Here is a 24,955-nt window from a genome sequence, read left to right as displayed (position 1 = left end):
TCCTTGCGGTTCTTTCAAATATGCACCTCTCTGTGGCACAAAAAATATAGGTGCTAGAAAGAGTTCTTTGTGCAGTGCCTTAGAAGAACCACTTTTGGTTCCCTGTAGAACCTTTCAAGGACTGATTCTTTAGAGAACCATTTTTGTAAATGACACATGAGTGTGAAGAACCTCTTTAGAGTCTACATGTTATGGTTGCGACAGAACCACTTTCGGTTCTCTGAAGAACGTCTCAATAGATAAGCATTTTTTCGCAAATGAGATATGTGAGAGGGAAGAACCTCTACAGGAAAGTCTAGGTAATGGAACCGGTCTAGGAAGGACGCATAATTTGAAAAAGAACCTTACGCTTTTGAAAGGTTCTCCGCACTCACAAATCTCTTTTTCAAACTTGGTTCCTTATGGTTCTTTCAAACATGGAACCCTTTGGGGCACTTTTACCTTTTACTGTGCACTCTTAAAAATAAAGGTGCTAGAAAGGGTTCTTCATGTCACAGAAGGGTTTCTTTGCTGAAGAACCCTTGAAGAACCGTCTCTTTTAAGAGTGTAAAGCGTCAGACGAGCCAGTGAATGAGCTATGATTCATTTTTCGAAGCCACAAATAGAAAAAGGCTGTGAAACACCGACCGAGCTAAGAGAACCGGACTGTTCTCCAGGAGGGAACGTCCAGGTCTTCATGCTCAGCTATTTGCGCATCTTTTACGGCCCCAAATTTCATTTTCCGCTGCTCTCGGCGGTAAAAGCTCGTCGTGAGTGGTTAGTTGCTTTAGTGAAATCTCGCCTTTTTGCTTCTTACCTCGCCGAGAGTGTGAGATTTTTTCCCTTTCCCCTTTTTTTCCCCTTCTTTTTTAGCCCCTCTTGTTTTTTCCTTTTCTTTTTTATTTTGGAAGGCGAAGGTGGATTAAGGCAGAGGGGCTTTTGTTTAGATAAAGCGAGGGATTAGGTAGAGATTTGCCCCCATAAAGTTGTGGGCTTGATGGGGCTTTTATCCCGCCATGTCGCTAAAGCTGTGTTGCTTCTGGATTAGGCCTATACAATAGGGGCCCTTGTGCTGGGGGGATCCGGGCCAAAGTGAGCGGCGGAGACGCAGGGAGAAAGGATAGAGAGAGAGTGAAAAAAAGAAAACGGGGAGAGAAAAGACAGTAAAAAGACGGCGAGAGAATGAGGGGCGCAGCTTTTGGCAGAATTGGCAGGTCAAAAACTTTTAGCATGGGGATTTGTTCAGAAGATCCTGGGATATTGTCAGGAATAATGGGATTTCTCCAGGAATCAGGGTTTAAAAATAAATATATAATCAGAAATAGACACACTGGCCCTTTAATACAGGTATCTAATTTAGAGAGAAGGGGGGAAAAATAGGGGGAAAAAAAAGAAAAAAGAAAAGGGGCTTTAAGATGAAGGTGGACTAATAACGCGTATGTGTGAGAGAGATGGCTCCTGGCAAATTGCTTTGTTATTCCTGTCAAAAAGGGTCTCCTGGAAGCAGTCGATTTTAAACCATACATCAAAATGATTAATTGCCGTGCGGAGAACAGATGCTGAAATACCCTTGAATGGAGCCGGAGAGGCTAAAAGCTTTGCCGGACTGCAGACGTAATGTATTCATGAAGTTGTGAAAACATCATTAGCGCTATTAATTAGCTATTAAGAGACGGAGCCCCTTCACGGTGGCGTGGGGGGGGGTGGAGGGTTGGTGGTGGTGATGGGGGGGGGGGGACTCTTTTATTCTTTATTTCCTCCTGAAGCCATTAAAAAAAAAAGTGCTGCTCAAGTAGATGTAAATAAAATAAGGGCTTATTATTGCATGATCCTCTCATTTGCTCCTTGGCACGCAGTTAAAGGGGAAGTCCAGCTATGTCTTCAGAATTCCAGAATGATTCAGCTGACGCCAACGGAGTCGTGCGGAGCGGACTGACGCGAAGTGCGGAGAAACTCTGATTTCTTTGCGGTGCTGGTGATAGGAACCCGGGGACCTGATGTTTGCAGTGCACTGTATTCACTACCCAAAATCAGCATCTTTTCATCTGTACTGGTAATAATAATAAAGTTGTGGTTACACAAAATAAAACAAACTTTGCCGTACCACCTGGATGCACCCCTCCACCACGAATCTTCATTTGAAAACCTCACAACGGTCACAAAGCAGTGTGTATTCGTAATCATTTTTCGTGAAATAGCTTTCTGTGAGGGAGCTTTTGGAGGTGGACGTCTGGTTCCTATCACCACCACTGTGACCAGTCCTCACTCTAGTTTCTCTGCTAGAATGGAGTGTCTCACATCAAAGCGCTCTGCATGACTCCGTTTCCCTCTTAATGATTTTTCTTGGTGGAAATTGTTTTAAAAGTTGGTGGAATTCGCCTTTAAGCCCCAGATGTCTTGCTTTGGCTGAATGAGGGTCCGCATTCGAAGGTGCTGTGCTTGTTGTGAACTGCTGGAACTTTAAGGACGTGGGAGAGCGCGATAAAGTGGACAGGAGGAAAACAAAAAGTTCAGCATGCAGTAAAATCCCCATGACTTTGGCCGAGAGAGAGAGAGAGAGAGAGAGAGAGAGAGAGAGACCAGCCCTGCCTGTCTGCCTTTAATTGCTTTAGAGCGGCTCCTCACTCCTGCTCACATTTAGCTCCCCTTTAAAGTGCTTTATTTCCATCGCTTCACAAGTTAATCCTCTTTCTCCCTCTCGCCGAGAGACGCAGCGCTGAGAAAGGATGGGTGAAGGACCTCAAGCCTGCATACTGGAGCACTAATGATATTAATGCTAACCATCATCAGTGTAATTGTTTAATTGTGCTTCAAAATCATTCAGAAGTCAGACGGTGCACAAGCACACATACAGTGCCGAACCATGGTGTCTCATTTTCACCACGCTGCCCTGGCCGGTCCTGCTTTAAAGGACGGGTTTAAGCCCTAGAGAGAAGGAAGCTGAGAAATGCAGATGTTCCCTCACATCTGGGAGCAGGTTCAGGTTTAAGGAGTGCGCTTTTAGCAGTTTTACACTGAAGTCAGTGCTAATGCTGAGTGAGACGTCAGAAAACAGTGTTCATGTGCAAATACTTACCGTACACTCACTCACTGTCACACACAAAGTCCTTTAAGGGCCCTTTAGTAACAAAAATGGTTCTCTAAGGAACCATAAACACTCAAAGAACCTCTTGCATGATTAAAGGGTTCTCTGCATCATGAAAGGGTTCTTCAGATCGATGGAAAACGTGCTGAATGTGTTATAGAGAGTTGTATGTAGAACCTTTTTGAAAAGGGTTCTTCTACTGTTATAAGCTTGACATTATCTCCATAAAAGAACCAATTTGGGTGCCAAATAGAACCCTTTTTGATAAGGTTCTGTATAGAACCATCTACGGACATTGTCAATCAGTCTGAAGAACATGATGCAAAGAACTCTTCAATCATGTAAAAGGATGTTTGAGTGCTCATTTTTAAAGAGTGTATAGACTTAACATAGGAAGAATATACATCTATCTATCTGTCTATACACACACACACACACACACGCACACACACGCACACACACGCACACACACGCACACACACACACATATATATATATATATATATATATATATATGGGTCAAACTTTGTATCTCCAGAACTTCTTTACAAGAGATAAAAATAAAACCCTCTTAACTTCGAATGGAAATTTGAATGTTGAACATTTAATTTAATTTTGGAGCATTTCTATTGGTCCCTTCATTATCAAATTTTAATCCAGTCTAGAGTGAAGCTGCCATTTTCATTATAAATATATATTAAAACAACAAAAAATGGGGACACGTTTTATATTTACACATATCACTACATTACGCACTCATGTCCATGTATTATATTGTGTTAAAAACAACACATATCCCTGGTGTCGGACCAAAACCTCATATCTCCGTTTTTGTCGTTTTACACTTTTTGAGGTCATTTGAAAACGTCTGTTGTCCTTTATATCGCTTCTAAATTTCATGCTGATCAGACCAAAAGAAACGGCCCAAAATAACTTGCAAAAAATTCTGGTTCCATTGACTTGCATTAAAAGTAAAGTAGGTTTTTTCCTTCTCCTGCAAAGTGACCGTTTTGGAGATACGAGGGCAGCGAGATGTGTAGTATATACATTATATCTACCATCATTTATAGTGTAATGTACATACAATGGGGTCTGAAAGTCAGAGACCCTTTGTGAACATTTCTCTTTTGCCTTCTTTCAAGTCGAATCATTTTTTTTTTCATTAAAAATAATATCAACACAACAATGTTTGAAATCTATACATGACCATTCCGATCTAGTCCACCCGAGTGCTGCCTGATCATGAGCTTCAGTGGAAGAGATAAGACCAAAAAAAGCAGCCTGACCTTTTTGTACAAAGACCTTAAACGTGGTCAGTGGTGCAAATTTGCTCCAATATGAATAGAGACCCAAGCACAGTGAGGAATTTAGAGTCTTTTCTCTTTCTACCTGTGAAAACTTTTCCTCGTTTTGTATCCCAGATTGTCCGTGTGGTCTGAGACCTTTGGACTCCATTGTGTAGCGCTGATGTCTAGTATCTGAGTAACGTTTGGACTGAAGGGGAGATTCTCTCATTCCTAAAGTCCGTTAGATGAGAACTTGTGGTCAAAGATAATAAATTCAGCTGAGGATTTTCTCCCTCCCGCCTTCCCTCTCTCCCTCTCTCTCCCTCTCTCTCTCCCTCTCTCTCTCCCTCTCTCTCAGCACTCTTTAACACATTATGCAGCTTTACATTAAAGGGCCACTCTGCCTAAACGCTTTTTGCTCTGGGAGAAGAAATCTTCTCTTAAAAACCCAAAAACCCTTCAAGAAGAGAAGAAGGGCATTATTGTTTTAATCCTCTTAGCCGCAGTCATTTGGAGACAGAGGGCTTTCGCTCGCTCGCCCAGCGCCTCGCTCGCCCGGATCCTCAGGCCCGCCGAGATTGGCCATCTATTAGCCTCCTGTAAAAGTCCCTGCACAGGCATGACAAAGCCTAAACGCAAACAAAACGCAGGCGGGAGACGCTCCCCGCACTGAGGGAGAGAAAAATGCTGGAATATGAGGGAGCGGGAGGCTAACGCAGGGGGAAAAAGACCCTGCAGGGCTGAGAGGAAGACAGGAAAACACTCAGAAAACACTCTCACACCTTTACATGCAGCTCGGAAGGTTGCAACCGCTTTTAATAAAGCTAAATTCAGTTGGACTGATACATCAGCCCAGTGAAGTCTAATGTGTGGCTACTGTTTTGGTTTGATTTTGGCCTCATGTTGGTTTTATTCTGGGTTAATTCAGTTACATTGAAGTTCGTTTAGATTTATTTACCTTTGTTTAGGCTCATCTAGGCTTATTTTGGCCCGTTTTTGTTTTTATTCTAGGTTAATTTGGTTACATTTGGGTTAGGTTTAGGCTTCTTTGGCTTTATGAGGGTTTATAAAAGTTTAATTTTACCTTTATTTTGGTCTTATTTTGGGTTAATTTACTATATTTGGTTTGATTTTGGTTTCCTTAGCTTTATTGTGGTTTGTCTAGTTTTATTTAGGCTTTTTTTTGGTTTTATTTTGGGTAAATTTAACTACATTTGGGTCAATTTTGGTTTCTTTAGCCGTGTTTGGGTTCATCTAGATTTGGCTTTGTTTTGGTTTTATTTTCAGTTCATTTGGCGACATTTGGGTTTATTTTGGTTTCCTTAGCCTTATTTGGGTTTGTCTAGTTTTAAATGGGCTTTATTCCGGGTTAAATTTGGGTTAGTTCCGATTTCTTTAGCTTTGTTTGGGCTTTTGGCTTTATTTAGGTTTTGTTCTGGGTTAATTGTTTTAATTTGAGTTGTTTCAGGTTTCTTTGTACTTTTGTTTCATTTTATTTTGGGCTTCATTTGCTTTTATTTCTTTTTATTACGTTTTAAATGCTTTTATTTCTGCTTTATTAAAACAACTGGGGACAATGTACAAACACAGAAGCAGAAAATATGGTCATTTCTTATTTTGTGGTTGGTGCTTCTCAAATCTGACTATTATTTCAATACATTTAAATATTTAAATATGATGACAGAACATGCAAATGAGCTACAAAACAGCATAAACGGTAAAAACCACAACAAAAAAAGATAAACACAGAAAACAACACTGACTTTCTCCTCAAAAAGTGTAATAAACTCCAAATCCCAGGGATTTACATACGTTTAAAAGTGTTCATCCCCCCATTCTTGGACGTATTTCAAGTCCTAATGGTCTGTTGTATTGCTTTATATTATAAGCGAGTGATTGAGGAATTAAAAGTTTGAGTCAACGGCCTCAATCGCCTCAGACGAGGGGAAAAAAAAAGGAGGAAAATCCTCAGCAGGGTTTGATTGACAGCTCTGACCTCCAATAGCGAGCTGAGCTGAGGAGCGTCCGGCCTCTTTATAACCCTCCTACACAGAGTGTGTGTGTAGATGGCAGAGGAGCTTCGGAGAGGAGCTGAACACACACACTCTCTCACACTCGCTCACACACTCTCACACACTCTCACACACACCTGGATGGACTGAACAAAAAGAAGAAGGAGAAAAACAGCAGGACGAGCGAATGTGGAACTGATATATTCGTGTAAAGAAGCAGAATTTTGAAGACATTGTTTCTGCTGGAGAGAGAAACAGAGGTAAGACAACTTCAGCTCTCATTCACACACACTTAGAAATTTCATTCCACAGCCGGGAACAACAAAACTCATATTAGCATCACATTACACTGTAATAACAACGTTATTACACATGAAATGTGTCGAGTTGGAAATGCAGATGCGACAGAGCTGTTTATTTGGACTTTGTAAACTCGGAGTCTAAAACTGAATCTCTAAATCTACAAGCGAGACTAAATTGTCAAGGCGTCGCAGTTAAACTCGTCTGAACTGAACATTTAAATTTATTATATATTTATTATTGAAATTTTTCTCAAGTAAAGGGCTGCACAGTAAAGATGCCGTGCAAAGTCACAAGCTTTATTCAGCAGGAGGCACGATCCGTGTTTGACCTGCAAAAATGGTGTAAATAATATGCATCCCGTATGTATCTGCATATATTTTATAACAAATGTTGAGCAACGTACACATGATAATGTAAATCAAACAAATAAAATAGTTTGATAAAATAGTTATTCAAATAGATAAAACAGTTTATGAAATAGATAAATATTATCTAAGGTTATTAATATAAAATGAGTTTACCAAATGACAATGTAGCTTATAAACTAATTATATAGTTATAATGCAGTAATAAAACATGGTTAAGAAAGTAATAAAACTGTAATAAAGTTTACAAAGTGGTAATAACATTTTTAGTTACGATGGCTTATAAGCTGGTGAAGTTTTTTTTCTGTATGGAAGCCAAAAGTTCACAGTAAATTTGATTTATTATATTTTTAACATTAATAATGTCCGGTTAATAATGATAATTTGACTTAAAGAGAAAAAGAACTAAATATGTTCATTATGGCACTGTTATTTGAACTTAGATAGATAGATAGATAGATAGATAGATAGATAGATAGATAGATAGATAGATAGATAGATAGATAGATAGCTAGTATTAACATTACAATATAATGCAAAATACAGTAAACAAAGTAAAAACATATATTCTAAATAGTGGAAATCATCCTGATCTTTCTCTATAGTAAATTAATGCTAAAAGTAATAATAATAATAATAACAATAATAATAATAATAATAACAATAATAATAATAATAATTAAATGTGACAGTAATTCAGGTCTGTTATTTCTGGGTTTGTACTGGACTTTCCGTCAACATGTTCAACACAGAAACTAAACCAGGTTCCGATTTAAAAGCAGACGGACGGAATAAAATCCTAACTGGAGAAATAAACTGTGAATTTCAGCTTTTTTATGATGTGGTCCGGTCACAGGCCGCACTGTCCACGGCAGTTTACATAATGATGTTTTAATAAGTGAACCGTGAAGTGTCACCCCCGACCCCCCCCACGCCTCCCACCTCCCCCCGGCCTCCCACCTCCCCCCACTCTGCCCCGCAGCACTAACAGGGCGGATGAATGGATGACAATAGCTGTGAAACTCACTATTAACAAATTAAAAATAAGCTGCTCTTTGTGCTGATGATCCGTTTGACCCCTGTGGCAAAGGAAAAGCACTTCAGCGGCTGGAGAGACACTACAGATGGAGGGAAGGGAGGAAAAAACACAAGGAGCGGAGGAGAGGGAGCGGAGGAGGAGGAGTGGAGGAGGAGGAGCGGACAGATTCCAAAAAAACCATGCCGAACAAAATCAGACGGCGATAAAAGACACAGTAATAAAAGTGACTGCGTTTTTATCTCAGACTGAAAAGAAAAAAAAAAGAACCACACTCGGTTCCCTAAAGAACCGTGCTTGAAAAAGAGATTCAGGCTCTCAGCGCCGTCTCTTCATACAAAGGCTCTTCCCCAGTTTAGAATATTTACCTAGAAAGCGGTTCTTTCCACTTTAATAAGGTTCCTGTTGCTTGTATGCATCGTTTGCAAAAACGTTCTCCGAGTGAAATGTGTGCGAGCGAAGAACCTGAAACCTTCGGAACCTTTTTTGAAGTTCGGAACCTTTTTCCTCGTCCGCTTACATCACGGGAAGGTTGTTTCCATTTGAAAAAGGTTCTCTACAAACATGTCTCGCTTGGAGAACCCAGAGATTTACAAGCGTGAAGAACCTTTTAAAAGTCTTTGCGATACATGCAGAGGTTCTTAAGCAGCTTAAGGAGTTTATGGGTTCTTCCTGGAACCTTGACTTATGCTCTGTGGAGGTTCTTTCAACTTTGAAAAGCTTCTTCACACGTTTTACAAAAATGGTTCCCAGTGCGTTGAAATGTTCTTTGGGGGACCAAATTTGGTTCTTTCAAGTGCAGAATTCTTTTTGGCGCCTGCATTGAAGTGACTTGATTAAGATCATTTTCCATAAACATATTAGCCAAAAATATATTTCTGTATAAACACGCTTAAAAAAAGACGGTTCTTCAAGAGTTCTTTAGTAAAGGTTCCATTTAGAACCATGAGCTCTATCTAAAACCATTTCATGCTTAAATGTTTTTTTTTTTTTGCATGCTGACATGGTTCTTCAGAGAGAGGAAGAATGTGTTCTATATGGTTCTTCAAGGGCATCGTTTCTATTTAGAACTATGGGTTCTACAAAAAACATTTCATGCTTCTTCACATGGTGAAATGGTTCTTCAGAGTGATGGAGAGTATGTTGTATATGGTTCTTCAGGGATTTTGAATTTTTTTTTTTGGGAAAGGCAACGGTTCTACTTGGACATCGTAACGGTAGCAGAACCGTTTGGGTGCTAAATAAAAGGTTCTATAAAGAACCATATACAACAGATTCTCCATCAATCTAAAGAGCCATTCACCATGCAATGTCCCATGCAAAGCATGCAAATGGTTCTACATAGAATTCATAGTTCTAATTAGAACCATTGCCTTTATAAAGAACATATCGCTGTGGTCAGAACAAAACCTTGTATCTTCAATTTTTATCATTTTTTGTTTTTTCACCTAATTTAAAAGAACATATTGTCCTTTACATTGTGCGTAAATTTCACGATGAACGGACCAAAAGAAACGGCCCAAAATGACTTGTAAAAGATTCTGGTTCCATTGACTTGCATTAAAAGTGAAGGATGTTTTTTCCTTCTCCTGTAAAGTTACTATTTTGGAGGTACAAGGTTTCTGACAACAGTGAGATAGTTCTACATGTACAGAGTCACTGGGAATATTTTATTCATGTAAAAATGGCCTAAAAATGAAAACGCAGTCACTTTTATCAGCTTCAATCTCGACTGTGAAGCTCCAGCGGTGAGCGGCGCCCAGATTACGGTGGTGATCTAACCTGCCGTGCTGCAGCCTGAGCTGGTGAAGGTGTGAAGCTGCGAGAGCGTCCGGTTTGTGTGGGCTTGATAAATGCAGGCCTCCTCAGTCGAAACCTATTTGCACTTCCATTAAGACGGAGGGACCCAAATGGGGATCCAAACATGCATATTTTTACCCTCAGAGAAGCCATACATCTCAGCCAAAACTGCCCCGGGGGCAGGAGGAGGGGGTAAAGGGGTGGGGGGGGCTGGACAGACCCATTCAATTCAAATACTTCGGGGGGGGGGAAAGTAAATGTTTAGCAAAGCACCTTCTGTCCGAGCGAATTAAAACTATTCCCTGCTGGCCTGTGATCACATCCATCAGCCGCTGCTCTGAGTTAATAGGGTGGGAGTGGGCACTGCAGGGGGGCATTTAAACTGCCCAAACTACCCCCTCCCCTTCCCTAAATCCCCCAGCACCCCCACCCACCCCTGCAGCAGTGCAGCCCTTTAATACACTTTACCTTCACTAACACTAACCAGAGCGTCTTAAACAGGGCAGCGTGCGGCTCTGAGCCTCCGCCTCCTGCTGCCCATTCACTGTTTACTGTTTACGGTTTTCAGCGTTTTCCCTGTTTCAGAAAGAGCATCTATCCATCCGTCTATCCATCTATTCATCTATCCCTCCGTCTATCCATCTATTCATCTATCCATCTATTCATCTACCCATCCGTCTATCCATCTATTCATCTACCCATCCGTCTATCCATCTATTCATCTATCCATCTACCCATCCGTCTATCCATCTATTCATCTACCCATCCATCTATCCATCTATTCATCTACCCATCCGTCTATCCATCTATTCATCTATCCCTCCGTCTATCCATCTATTCATCTATCCATCTATTCATCTACCCATCCGTCTATCCATCTATTCATCTACCCATCCGTCTATCCATCTATTCATCTACCCATCCGTCTATCCATCTATTCATCTATCCATCTATTCATCTACCCATCCGTCTATCCATCTATTCATCTACCCATCCATCTATCCATCTATTCATCTATCCATCCGTCTATCCATCTATTCATCTACCCATCCGTCTACCCATCTATTCATCTACCCATCCGTCTACCCATCTATTCATCTATCCATCCGTCTATCCATCTATCCATCTATTCATCTATCCATCTATTCATCCATCCATCCGTCCATCCATCCATCCATCCATCCGCTACAGAGTTTGCTTTTTGTCCAAAATTATCAGGAATTATAATTTTTTTCACATTTTTTACAGTCCTTTAGTTAGTTTAGTGTTTTAAGCTGCATAAACAATATTTACTAATAAATAGGAACACATGGAACAAAACAACAACAACAACAACAACAATAATAATAATAAATGGCTGAAAACATTTATAAGCGTATTACACAACTGCAATACTATTATTTATATTGCAAAACCAACTAAATAAATAAAGACAATAAACACAGTCACTTATATAGAGCATAATAATAATAATAATAATAATAATAATAATAATACAATAATGTTATGCTAGAAATGCTAGAAATAATCTAAGCAAGTACTGACCCATGTATTTATTTATTTGTTTATTTATTTATTTATTTGAAACATCTTGTTCGTCGTCCTGAGTAAACTGAGCGTGTAGCCTCGATTCATGCATCTCATTAATTAATTAGTCAGAGGTCCGAAATCAAGACTGTTCTGATTAATTATAATAAAAATAAACAGAAATGAGAGCAGCGCTCAGAGAGGAAAAACAACCCCCTTCACTTATTAACTCATTAACTCTAATGTATTTTTAAATTATTATTATTATTATTATTATTATTATTATTATTATTATTATTATTATTATTAGTTGTTGTTGTTGTTATTATTATTGGGATATTGAATTGTAATGTGGCTGTTGGATTGAAACTGATACCCAACACAAATACAGCGTTTACACATGTGTTATATATAATTATAACATGATTATAACGTGATTATAACGTGATTATAACAGGCATATGATGTAATAAGATTTCACTTTTCCAGTTTTGAGACGCTTCATTTCAGGACGAACTGCGCGAATCTGACGCTGTTTATGGATGAATGACTGGTTTATGCTGCATCAGCACAACGACATAGACGTTCATATCTAATCTGCATATGTTTATGATAAATTATAAGCGTTTGAACTTTCGGTAATGAAACATTTAGCAGCTTATTGACGAAGCAAAGCGCATAAAAACGGGAAAACCGGCGGTGTCCCCTGTCCGCGCTGTCCGCGCTGTCCGGCTGGGAGCGCGCGGTGATTAAGTGGTGATTATTGCTGATTAGGCTGTAATTGCGCCGGATGTCCCTCATTAGGGAGTTTTTGGAGCTCGCTGATCTCGCGCGCGCTGTTTCAGCGCAGGATTAGTTTCACTAATTGAGTGATTAAATTCATGCGCGAGCTGCGTCTTATTAGATAAACAGGGCGATAATTGAGCCAATTAGATTCATTTATGCGCCTAATGGGCTGGACACGCGCAGTAATGCGATATTAATGGATATCCTAAAAGTGGAAGAGCTCGCGCAGGGTGCCCCTGAAATCACATGCACGCTCACTGCTGCGGAATTATTAAATATTAATTAGGCTGTATTTGCATATGATGTGCTGTGTGAGGGTGTGTGCGCTGGTTTTGAGGGTGGGGGTAACTGTGCTGGGGGGCCTGCAGGGGGCGCAATGTTGAGGGTGGTGCTCATTAGTGCTGGTGGTGTCTTTCAGCGGCGGTCATGCAGCATTACGGGGTTAACGGCTACTCCCTGCACGCGATGAACTCTCTGAGCGCCATGTATAACCTCCACCAGCAGGCGGCGCAGCAGGCGCAGCACACCGCCGACTACAGACCGTCAGTGCACGCGCTCACACTGGCCGAAAGACTGGCAGGTAAGGAAAGGTGTCTGTGTCTCGGTCTCTGTCTCTCTGTATGTCTCTCTGTCTCTCTCTCATATTTATATATATATAAATACACACACACACACACACACACACACACACACACACACACACACACACACACACACACACATAATTAATAAATAAATAAACAGTGATGTTCTGGATGTTGTTGTGTTTGTTTACCCATCTCCAAGCCGCTCCTCCTCGAGGAAGTCCAGTATTATATGTAGTTAAAAAGCAGCTCCTGGTTTGACCAATCAGTGCTCAGTAAATTGAGCTCATGATGTAATTGATGATATTAACGAGTCTCTGTGGCGGCTGTGAAGGTGTCCAGGAAAAATATGGACCCGAGAAATTCTTGTTACTGTTTATAGTTTTTCTGTTTATTTAAATTACATATATGAGCCTCTCCCCTCTGAGTCTCTCCCTCTGCCTCTTCCTCTGAGTCTCTCCCTCTGCCTCTTCCTCTGTGTCTCTCCCTCTGCCTCTCTCCCCTCTGAGTCTCTCTACTCTGTGTCTCTCCCCTCTATCTCTCCACTCTGTCTCTCTCCTCTATCTCTCCACTCTGTCTCTCTCCTCTATCTCTCCACTCTGTCTCTCTCCCTCTGTGTCTCTCCTCTATCTCTCTCCACTCTGTCTCTCTCCCTCTGTGTCTCTCCTCTATCTCTCTCCCTCTGTGTCTCTCCTCTATCTCTCTCCACTCTGTCTCTCTCCCTCTGTGTCTCTCCTCTATCTCTCTCCCTCTGTGTCTCTCCTCTATCTCTCTCCACTCTGTCTCTCTCCCTCTGTGTCTCTCCTCTATCTCTCTGCCTCTGTGTCTCTCCTCTATCTCTCCCCTATCTCTCCACTCTGTCTCTCTCCCTCTGTGTCTCTCCTCTATCTCTCTCCCTGTGTCTCTCCCCTATCTCTCCACTCTGTCTCTCTCCCTCTGTGTCTCTCCTCTATCTCTCTCCACTCTGTCTCTCTCCCTCTGTGTCTCTCCTCTATCTCTCTCCACTCTGTCTCTCTCCCTCTGTGTCTCTCCTCTATCTCTCTCCCTCTGTGTCTCTCCTCTATCTCTCTCCACTCTGTCTCTCCCTCTGTGTCTCTCCTCTATCTCTCTCCACTCTGTCTCTCTCCCTCTGTGTCTCTCCTCTATCTCTCTCCACTCTGTGTCTCTCCTCTATCTCTCTCCACTCTGTCTCTCCCCTCTGTGTCTCTCCCCTCTGTCTCTCTCCCTCTGTCTCTCTCCCCTCTACCTCTCCCCTCTACCTCTCCCCTGTGTCTCTCCCCTCTGTCTCTCTCCCCTCTGTCTCTCCACCAGCCGCGAAGCTGAAGTTGCCTTTTTATTCCCAGGTTCTCTTCAGAATGTTCTGTTCCACCTTAAGTGAGTTCAGCAATTACATTCAACCGCTGTCCCATTTAAGGTGGAGCGAATATGAGCAGCTGACTTCAGCCTGTCAGTCTCTGTCTGTGTATCAGCCAGTTCACGCATGTTTCACGCGCGCACGCGATAAGCCTTGACCGTGCGCTCAGTTGATTGACCGGCTCCTGTTGTTCTCTCCTCCGTAAACGGGTCCCACGCTGTTAGACATCATCCTGGAGGCTCGATACGGCTCGCAGCACCGCAAGCAGCGGCGCAGCCGCACGGCCTTCACCGCGCAGCAGCTCGAGGCGCTGGAGAAGACCTTCCAGAAGACGCACTACCCGGACGTGGTGATGCGCGAGCGCCTGGCCATGTGCACCAACCTGCCCGAGGCGCGCGTGCAGGTGAGGCTGCGTCACTCTTACTTACAAAAACGTTGATTTTCAAAGTGAATTTCTAATGAATTATACAGTTCTGTCATTATTACACAGCTCATTTCTACACGAGTTAATTAGAGTCAGCCGCTCAGTCTGTAGGTTTCATTTGGCAGCGACTGTGTTTACCGCGTTTAATCCGTGTGGAAGTGGAGAACACGCGAAGTGGAGAACACGCGAAGTGGAGAACACATTCAATCTCGGCGAATCATCAAGTTTATAATTTTATGCACCTTTTTAAAGGGCCATATCATCGAAAATCAAATTTCTTAATTTTTAATATAGTCCATATTATAGGAAATCAATTTCATCATTTAAATTGTATAAAATACATAAAACCAAAACTTCATTGTTTAGAGAGCCACTTTCCTAAATTAAAGGGCCATATCACAGAAAATCTAATTTCCTAAATTAAAGGGACAAATCACAGAAAATCAAATTCCATAAATTAAAGGGCCATATCACAGAAAATCTAATTCCCTAAATTAAAGGGCCATATCATAGAAAATCTAATTCCCTAAATTAAAGGGTCATATCATAGAAAATCAAATTCCCTAAATTAAAGGGCCATATCACAGAAAATCTAATTCCCTAAATTAAAGGGCCAAATCACCGAATATCAAATCTTATAAATTAAAGGGCCATATCACAGAAAATCTAATTTCCTAAATTAAAGGGACAAATCACAGAAAATCAAATTCCATAAATTAAAGGGCCATATCACAGAAAATCTAATTCCCTAAATTAAAGGGCCATATCATAGAAAATCTAATTCCCTAAATTAAAGGGTCATATCATAGAAAATCAAATTCCCTAAATTAAAGGGCCATATCATAGAAAATCAAATTCCCTAAATTAAAGGGCCATATCATAGAAAATCTAATACCCTAAATTAAAGGGTCATATCATAGAAAATCAAATTCCCTAAATTAAAGGGCCATATAATAGAAAATCTAATTCCCTAAATTAAAGGGTCATATCATAGAAAATCAAATTCCCTAAATTAAAGGACCATATCATAGAAAATCTACTTCCCTAAATTAAAGGACCATATCATAGAAAATCTAATTCCCTAAATTAAAGGGTCATATCATAGAAAATCAAATTCCCTAAATTAAAGGGCCATATCACAGAAAATCTACTTCCCTAAATTAAAGGACCATATCATAGAAAATCTAATTCCCTAAATTAAAGGACCATATCACAGAAAATCTAATTCTCTAAATTAAAGGACCATATCATAGAAAATCTACTTCCCTAAATTAAAGGGCCATATCACAGAAAATCAAATTCCCTAAATTAAAGGGCCATATCATAGAAAATCTAATTCTCTAAATTAAAGGGTCATATAATAGAAAATCTAATTTCCTAAATTAAAGGGCCATATCATAGAAAATCTACTTCCCTAAATTAAAGGGTCATATCACAGAAAATCTACTTCCCTAAATTAAAGGGTCATATCACAGAAAATCTACTTCCCTAAATTAAAGGGCCATATCACAGAAAATCTAATTCTCTAAATTAATGGGTCATATAATAGAAAATCTAATTTTCTTAAATTAAAGGATCACAGAAAATCAACTTTCCTAAATTAAAGGGTCTTATCATAGAAAATCTAATTTCCTGAATTAAAGAGCCATATAATAGAAATTCAAAATTTTTCCTCATTTAAAGTGCCTATGATATAGAAAATCAAAATTCCCATGATAGGGGGCCCAATTTTCCTTATTTAAAGGGCCAATAATATAGAAAATCAAAATTCTCATGATAGAGGGCCCAATTTTCCTTATTTAAAGGGCCTATAATATAGAAAACCAATATTTCCTTGTTTAAAGAGCCAATTTGTCCTCCTTTGAAGGCGTATAATATGTATAAAACCAACATTCCCTTGTTTTTAGGTTTACAATTTCCTCATTAAAGGGGCTTATATCCTAGAAAAACAAAACCCCTTTGTTCTTCACCAACTGTTTTGATGATGCCATTCAACCCAACACACAGTCTGTTCAGCTCAGGCACTTTATAACTTGGCCAAAAATTCCACAAAACAGATCATTACAGTAACATTTAAGCTTGACTAACTTCTTGTTATTGCCAAAATAGCAAAATACTAAAACATCTTTGTTGTCGAGCTTACGTGTTGTTATTGTATCTAAAATAACAAAAACATTAATATGAAAAGTGAATGCTGATTATTTAGGCAGTAAAAGTTTGAGCTTGAAACAGATTCAGCTGCACTGAGACGAGGAACCCTGTGTTCTTCTAATCAGCTCACGTTGCAAGAACCGCACAGAACAGCACAAGTTGTTGTTACTTTTGATTGTATTTATGTTTATCTGTATTTATGCTGATTTTATATAGTTTTACTGCTCAGGTAAACAGTTGGCCCAGAGAACAGAGCTGTGTGAGTTTGGTGTCATGACTGTGCTGTTCTGTCTTTAAGGTTCAGATTTTTCTCTTTTAGTTTCTTCTTATTCAATTCAGGGGGGCACAAACTTTTTATCTTGTGCATTGTTTGTGCAATAGGGTGAGGGAGAAAAAGACAAAACAATATACAAATAAACTTCGATTTAAAGTCTAAAAGTTCAATTTAAAATGGTAAAGTTTATTTCATAACTACTAAATTGTCTTACTAAAATACTTCCAATTTTAAAAGGACAATAAGAATTTAGTAAAGATGTTTTATGTATAGTTTAAAACTACGTTTGTTCTCTCAGTGGGTGAGGCGGTGGAGCCAAATGAAACATCCTCATGGCCCAACTTTGGCCTGCAGGCGTCACTTTGGGAAGCCTTGATTTGATTTTATTTTATACATTTAATTGAACGACCTTTTGTAAATGACTTTAATTTTTAACCTGTTGTTCAGAACTTTGGTCACATTTTAAAATATATAAATATTCAGTCAGCATACAACGTCCTATTTGTCATATGTACAATATGCACTGTAAAGCCTGATGAGTTGAGAATTTATTGCCTTAAATAGTTCAAGTTAAATAACTGAAATCATTTGATCATGAATACATAATGAGCATGAACAAAGTATGTCGCTGTTGTCAGATGAAAACCTCGTATATCCAGAATGGTAATTTTACAGGAGAAGGAAAAAACCCACTTTACTTTGAATGTAAGTCAATGGAACCAGAATTTTTTCCAAGTCATTTTGGGCCGTTTCTTTCAGTTCATTCATCATGAAATTTTGAAACAACGTACAGGGTAACAGGAATTTTCAAATTATGTTGAAAACAGAAAAACGACAAAAAAATGGAGATACAAGGTTTTGTTCCAACACTAGTGATGTGTTTATTGTTGTAAATTGAATGTTACACTAATTGAGTCCAAATCCCTTAAATGTATGTACTTATGCTGTCTATCACATAAATTCACTGACACCAAACTGTCCGACTGAATCGACTGATGTTTTAGCCAAAAACATTAGAACAGATTTCGCCTGGCTTGAGGCGACTGCTACTCCTAATACACATAAAAACTATTTTAAGTGATACTTTTTTAAATCCAACAAACGGGGAAATTCCACCTCCGCGTTTAACCCATCCGTGAAGTGAAACACCCCATACACACTAGTGAATACACACACACACACACACACACACACACACACACACACACACACTAGGGGGCAGTGAGCAGCCCTATCCACGGCGCCCGGGGAGCAGTTGGGGGTTAGGTGTCTTGCTCAAGGACTGTTTCTCTGCATACTTTGCTAGCCCCCTTTTACCCTGTTCTTCAGTGGTCAGGACCCCCATGGGTGGTCGATCGTATGCAAAAGTTTGGGCACACTGGTCAAATCACATGCATTATCGACTGTCTTTGAAGATTTCAGGTTTATTTTTTCCCAGTATGTTAAACTCAGCGAATAAATAGAATTGGGCACCAACATTGGCAGAAAACCGCCTTTGACTGTGTTCTCTGTAGAGGATGTGTTACTTAGTTTTAAACGTACCTTTTTATACTAAGGCTGTTTGGTCTCCGGTGTCGGCCAGAGGAGGATGCGTTCCCCTTCTGAGTCTTGGTTCCTCTCAAGGTTTCTTCCTCCTGCTCTTAGGGAGGTTTTCCTTGCCACTGTTGCCATTGGCGACGCTCATGGGGGCTCCTGGATTTTACTGTAAAGCTGCTTTGTGACAACACCTGCTGTAAAAAGCACTATATAAATAAAACTTGACTTAATTTCACTCAGAAGACCAACAAAACAAAACATCAGGGGTGTACAAACTTTTGCATTTGACTGCATATAGCACCAAAAATGGTTCTGCTATTGCCGTATCAGTCATAGAACCTTTTTGGTGCTATATACAGTTATATGCAAAAGTCTGTACTCAAATAAAAACATAAAATTTGGCTGGGGTGTACAAACTTTTGCACCAAACAGCGTCCTGCTATTGTATAAATCATAGAACCTTTTTTGGTATAATCTAGAACCCTTTTTGCAAAGACTGTGCATGATCTACACTTTAAAGCTCTCAAGTGTCCTTGAAACTGTAACACCAAAAATGATGCTGATGATGCTGATGATGATGATGATGCCTGTCCATATCTGACCTCACCTTCAACTCTCAACCCAGGTTTGGTTCAAGAACCGCCGGGCGAAGTTCCGTAAGAAGCAGCGCAGCCTGCAGAAGGAGCAGCTGCAGAAGCAGAAAGAAGCATCCCCCGACGGAGATCTGGGAACCAGTGAGAAGAACGAGTCTCCCTCCACCATCAGCCTGGAGAACCCACTGCCTCCTTCATCCTCCTCCTCCTCTTCCTCCTCCTCCATGGAGGCTGAGGGGCCGCAGCATGCTTTAGGCTCGGAGCTGAGCGTGGAGCTGAACGTCACCTCAGCCGAGCAGTCGGGGAGCGAGTCCGCCACGGAGGACAACACCACGGACCGGGAGGAGGAGCTGAAGCCTCAGAGAGACGAGCTGAAGGCCGAGAAGCTGCAGTCTGGAGCGCAGTCGCCCGCCTGCAAGCGCCTCAGCCCTAAACCAGGTGAGCTGCAGCTGTTGAAAAAGTCCCAGGACTTTTCTGGCTACATTTCATATTTTAGTTTTACCCCAATATGTTAAATTCAGCGAATAAACAGCAATTTTGCATTAAAACGTGCAGATGTGTGTTTTTTTGTGTAGGGGACGTGTTTAATATCATCACTTAGAAAATCAACAAAGCAAGGAATTTGACTGTAGTTAGGCAAAAAACCCTAAATTACACAGTTTCCCCACTTACATCACATCATCCAAGACATGCACACACCTTTAGCTTTGCCCAGGAGCGACCAGGCTAATCGCTGACAACTAAGCCTCTAGATCACCAGTTAGTACCGGACAAACTACATGACGGTAACTAGTGTTTGCATGATGGTAGACGGACCCCATAAACTTATTAGTTACATTAGCCTTATAGCTTCATGCAGCCGCTGTATCTCATGTGGTGCTTTACCAGCCTCCCTGTACCCCATTCAACACTGGTCGGTTTCTGACCAAAGGACTGCTTTGTCCAGATATTATTTGGGTGATGGTCTGTTCTTGGCACAATAGTGTTCCTGGGTTTTTTTTTGTTTTTTTTTTACACACAGGTCAGTGTCGCTGATAGGTTCATAGGGGTCCGCCACCCAAAAATATCCAGGCAAGAGAAATTAACCATGGATGGTCAGTGGTAAAAACCATGAACCAGGTTATGGCTGGTGGGAATCCTAGGACTGACTGTGTATTCCGGATTGGCTGATTGGGCTGTACACTAGAGGCTTTTGATACAACTATTTTGCTGTTGTGTCTTTGGGCAAGGCACTTAACTCCTTAATCAGTGAGCCAATTATTAATCTTAAAGTGTATTATTTAGTAACTATTATTAATTCAGGCAATTCTATTAATTATTCTGTATCTACAGTAAATTACTCAGGATCTACTATAATTTATTCAGTATCTGTTATTAATCATTCAGTATCTACAGTGAATTATTTGGCATCTTCTGTCATTTTTAGTGTCTGCTATTAATCTGTATTTTACTATTAGTTACTTTTCAGTATTCACTATTAATTATTTAGGATCTACTATAAATGATATGATAAATACTACAAAGTATTTAGTATCTACTAAGAAATATTTAGTATCTAATAAGTATCTTCTATTAATTATTAAGCATCTACTATTATTTTTCAGTATCGACTATAAATTATTTAGTATCTACTATAAATTATTCAGTATCTTCTACAAAGTATTCAGCAACTACTAAGAAAAATGTAGCATCTATTAAGTATCTAGTATGAATTTTCAGTATCTAATATGAAATTATTTGTATCTACTATTCATTATTCAGTATTCACTAGGAAATATTTAGTATCTACTGTTCATTATTAAGTATCTGTTCTCATTTTTGAGGATCTTCTACTACTACTACAACAACATATATACTCTGTATATACTATGATATTAGCGTGTGAGTTCTGTAGATGTAGAACTGACTTACACACCCCACCTAAGACTTAAGGGGTTAACCCCTACTGCCCCAGGCATGCTGGGACGCTCTTAGAACTGAAATGATAAACATTCGTTGTAAAATGAATCAATAAAGTACCAACTAACTTTTCTCCCATGTTCTCGTCCCTCTCCAGATTCTCCCCTCAGCTCTCCGGTGATCGCGTCCTCGTCCGCTGGAGTCAGCGGGGTCTCCCAGAGCCACTCGTACTCCTCCTCCCCTCTCAGCCTCTTCCGGTTACAGGAGCAGTTCCGTCAGCACATGGCCGCCACCAACAATCTGGTGCACTACCCATCCTTCGACATGGCGACCCCCTCCTCCATCCCCTACTTGGGCATGAACGTCAACATGCCGGCACCGCTGGGCTCACTGCCCTGCCAGTCTTACTACCAGTCCCTGTCTCACCACGCCCAGCAGGTGTGGAACAGCCCCCTGCTCCAGGCCTCGGCCAGCCTGCCCAGCCACAACAGCAAAACCACCAGCATCGAGAACCTGCGCCTCCGGGCCAAGCAGCACGCCGCCTCGCTGGGGCTGGACACGCTGCCCAACTGAAACTGACCCAGATGAGCAAGGACTGCCCGAACAAAGGAGCGCTTGGCTGGGCCAGCTAACCTGCCGCCAGGAACTCCTCCTGCTGAAAAATGTACAAAATAGCACATCTGGGCTGCCATAAAAGACTGGCTTGTGTGTTGTATTCGCTGTCTTTGATTTCTGAGCAAAGCCTCGTTCCCAATGTTGAGAGAAATTTCAGAACTATTTGTGGATTTTGTTTGGTCACCATTCACTGAGAACACTGCAGCTCTTTTTAAAAAAAACAAAAACAAAAAAACAAACAATTAAGCAAAAGGTACAATAAGCGCAGTCTCTTGAAACATGGCCTGTGAGCGCAACGGCTTCGGCGAGCAAGGGCGTGAGTTCATGTGACAGGTATGCGCCAATGTTACCTACTGTACCTTCAAAACGTCTCGTTAACGCTGACACTTCCTCACCTTCATCCATCTTAAATGGGCACACCTGTTTAACTATAGCACTTTTAATAGAAGAGCTTAGTGCCTTGCATGCACTGAGGCAGTCTGTACACCGTAATTCAATTAGTCTAGTGCTCAAATTACACATTACATAATTCCATACGTACAATGTAAATCCCTGCCTTGTAACACCAAATTGCTTAATTAAACCTGACTAATTTACCTGTTTAATGGGCAGCGTTGAACGCCGTTAAACCAGAACAGCTGGGGTAATAAGAAAAAAACGACTGCAGTGAGTAGCCTACATCAGCAAAGCTTTTAATTACGTTTAGCCTTGGGCTGAGGAAGAAATGCAATTACAGACCGCGCATATCGTTTGAGACTGCCGTGTATCTATGGGAGAAAAATAAGCACAAGTGCTGCTTTTCGCAAATGCATGTAAGCGAAGTGACACAGAAGGGATGTGAACTGGATCTGAACGTCAAAAAGCAAAAACGTACGCTGCGTTTTATTTGCATCGACCCACAAGACGTGGTTTGGCAGTGTTTATTACTGTTTGAGCTTTTATTTATTTTGTTTTGTCTTTGGTCCCTTTGTCCGTGTGGCGGAAGCACTTCTTCCATGTAGAACGCACTTCCCGGGAAGGCAGCTCCGCTCCTCAGTTTCGCTCGTTCTTCTCACCGATCGACTCCCATCGTGTTTGTAAACTATTTTAATATGTAAATTACACAAAGTCTTTATCTATAAATGTTTACTGGTAAGGCAGATGTTCTATGTTTTAGGTTGAGAAGAATCTAACCACCTCCCCGTGACGATTCTCGTAGCTGTCCGTTGTAAGACTGTAATTGGTTGGACGGTAACGTTAGTACATCTTTCCCCTCCGCTGGATTATTTAATCTCCAACTGGTCTGGTCGTAAATGTAAAGCTCCTCCGAGTTGGTTTCCATTGTTGCTGTGGTCATCGAGTTGTAATCGCTCCCACTGTTTCCATCGCGAGTGCACCTGTAGCGTATGTACTGGTGGAGGGTGATTCAGAAGAACTCTCTGTTACGACTGTAGGCTTGAATACTTGTAAAATAAGTTCTCAATAAAACATTGCTTGGAGATCTTTACACGAGAGCTTCCTTTTGCTTGAATGTCAATACAGCGATTGCAAAAAAAGCAAAGATGATCTTAAATCAAGGCAAGAAAGGTCATATTTCTCCTGTTGAGATGGATGCACACTTATTATAAAATAACTCAGATTTTAAGATTAAAAATGTTACTTATTTCTCAAGTTTCACTTGTTCTAGGTCATTTTAATGAGTCAAATTCTCTCACTATATTGGCAGATCACTTTACACATTTTTCTGAGATTTTACTCGATAAAATCACCTAAAACAAGCAAAGAATTCCTAGAAATGAGCTAGATAATCTCAAAAAATGGGAAATATTAGATATATTGACTAGATTTAAGGTCATTTTTTGCAGTAGGTTTCCTTTTTCACTGCACACGTTTTACCGCACTCTTTAAAAAAGGTGGTTCTTAAAGGGTTCTTTAGTAAAGACAACGGTTCTACACCAAACTATGAACACTCAAAGAATCAACTGCATTATTAAACAGTTCTTCGCATGGTGAATTGGTTCTTAAGCTTACAGAAGGTGTTGTTAATGGTTCTATATAGAAGCTCTTTGAACACAGTTCTGTATAGTGCCAAGAACCATTGCGCTGGTAAAAGCTTGATATCATAGCCGCAGCAGAACCCTGTTTGGTGCCAAAAAAGATGATTCTACAAGGGTTCTTTAGTAAAGACAATGGTTCTATACAGAACCATGAACACTCAAAGAACCAACTGCGTGATTAAATGGTTCTTTGGATGCTGGAATTCTGCTTAAGACTGGAGGATGTGTTGTTTATGGTTCTATATAGAGCCTTTTTGAAAATGGTTCTGTACAGCACCAAAAGGTGCTCTGTAGGTGTTACAAGCCATTTTCAAAAAGGTTCTATATGGAATCATAAACTACACTCCAAATCAATCTGAAGAACCATTTAAATATGAAATGGCCAGTTATAATGGCCGGTTATTGGCTGCTGGGCTAAGCTGAGTGGTTTTCTAAAGACATTGACTATAAATAAATAATAAATACGGCTAAAAATCCTGGTAAACTCAGCTCGATGCGAAACACTGAAACTGTGGCCACAACAACAGCTGTCAAATATCAGTCAAGCCCAAACAGAATGCACACACACACACACACACACACACACACACACACACACACACACACACACACACACAGCCCCTTTATACCGTCATTGTCAGAAGAAAACCTCCAAAACTGTAACTTTACAACTCGTAAAAGACGTTAAAAAGAGTTTTTCCAAGCCATTTCGGACCAGGTCAACCTGTTGGTCGGGTCAAGTCAACCTGATGCTAAAATGTTGATCACTGCCTTCATCTTCTCTTCTTCTTCATCGATTACTGTAACTCACTGTTCTATGGCCTTCTAGTTAAACTAATCAGTCGTCTTCAGCACATCCAAAACTCAGCAGCCAAGGTTCTGACCTCCACCAAGCGCTCAGCTCATACCACTCCTGTTCTTCGACAGTTGCATTGGCTTCCTATTAGTTCTAGGATCAAGTACAAAATCCTTCTTCTTACCTTCAAGGCTTTCCATGGTCCGGCTCCGACATTCCTTTCTGATCTCATTTCTTTATGCTGTCCCTCTCGTGCTCTCCGATCTTCTAATGCTGGACTCCTCACAGTTCCCTCAACTAGACTTTCTACTATGGGTGGCAGATCTTTCATCCCTGCTGCCCGCAAACTCTGGAATTCTCTACCTTCCACTCTTTGTAATTGCTCTTCTCTGTCTTCCTTCAAATCCCTGCTAATTACCTTCCTTTTTTCCTCTCTGCAGTCTTAATATTTAGATTTTTTTATGATGTAAAGCGTCCTTGGGTTTGTGAAAGGCGCTACATAAATTGAACTTAT

At 40.5% G+C, this 24,955-nt stretch overlaps 1 protein-coding gene across 2 annotated transcripts; it reads left to right on the top strand.

Annotated features, from left to right (window-relative positions):
* The first annotated feature begins 6,426 nt into the window (after positions 1–6,426).
* dmbx1a (diencephalon/mesencephalon homeobox 1a) lies at positions 6,427–23,095 on the top strand. 2 transcript variants are annotated; one of them, XM_017722627.2, is made up of 5 exons: positions 6,427–6,622; positions 12,598–12,759; positions 14,342–14,520; positions 19,128–19,533; positions 21,152–23,095. In XM_017722627.2, exons 2-5 carry the CDS (start codon positions 12,606–12,608, stop codon positions 21,565–21,567), a joined length of 1,155 nt encoding a protein of 384 aa, XP_017578116.1. In that variant the 5' UTR covers positions 6,427–6,622; positions 12,598–12,605; the 3' UTR covers positions 21,568–23,095. The 2 variants fall into 2 exon arrangements, with proteins under 2 accessions (XP_017578116.1, XP_037386721.1); XM_037530824.1 differs by having other exon boundaries at positions 14,327–14,520.
* Positions 23,096–24,955: the final 1,860 nt, after the last annotated feature.

The sequence above is a fragment of the Pygocentrus nattereri genome, chromosome 19 (assembly GCF_015220715.1).
Source record: "Pygocentrus nattereri isolate fPygNat1 chromosome 19, fPygNat1.pri, whole genome shotgun sequence".
NCBI lineage: Eukaryota > Metazoa > Chordata > Actinopteri > Characiformes > Serrasalmidae > Pygocentrus > Pygocentrus nattereri.
The sequence above is the reverse complement of the archived record's forward strand: the minus strand, read 5'-3'. Positions and strand labels throughout refer to the sequence as shown.

Excerpts from the sequence above, each read along its gene's own strand:
- dmbx1a (XM_037530824.1), top strand. The coding sequence starts at position 12,606 with ATGCAGCATTACGGGGTTAACGGCTACTCCCTGCACGCGATGAACTCT. Across the intron at positions 12,760-14,326 it reads ACTGGCCGAAAGACTGGCAG|GTCCCACGCTGTTAGACATC; the intron begins GTAAGGAAAGGT and ends CTCCGTAAACGG. Across the intron at positions 14,521-19,127 it reads TGCCCGAGGCGCGCGTGCAG|GTTTGGTTCAAGAACCGCCG; the intron begins GTGAGGCTGCGT and ends CTCTCAACCCAG.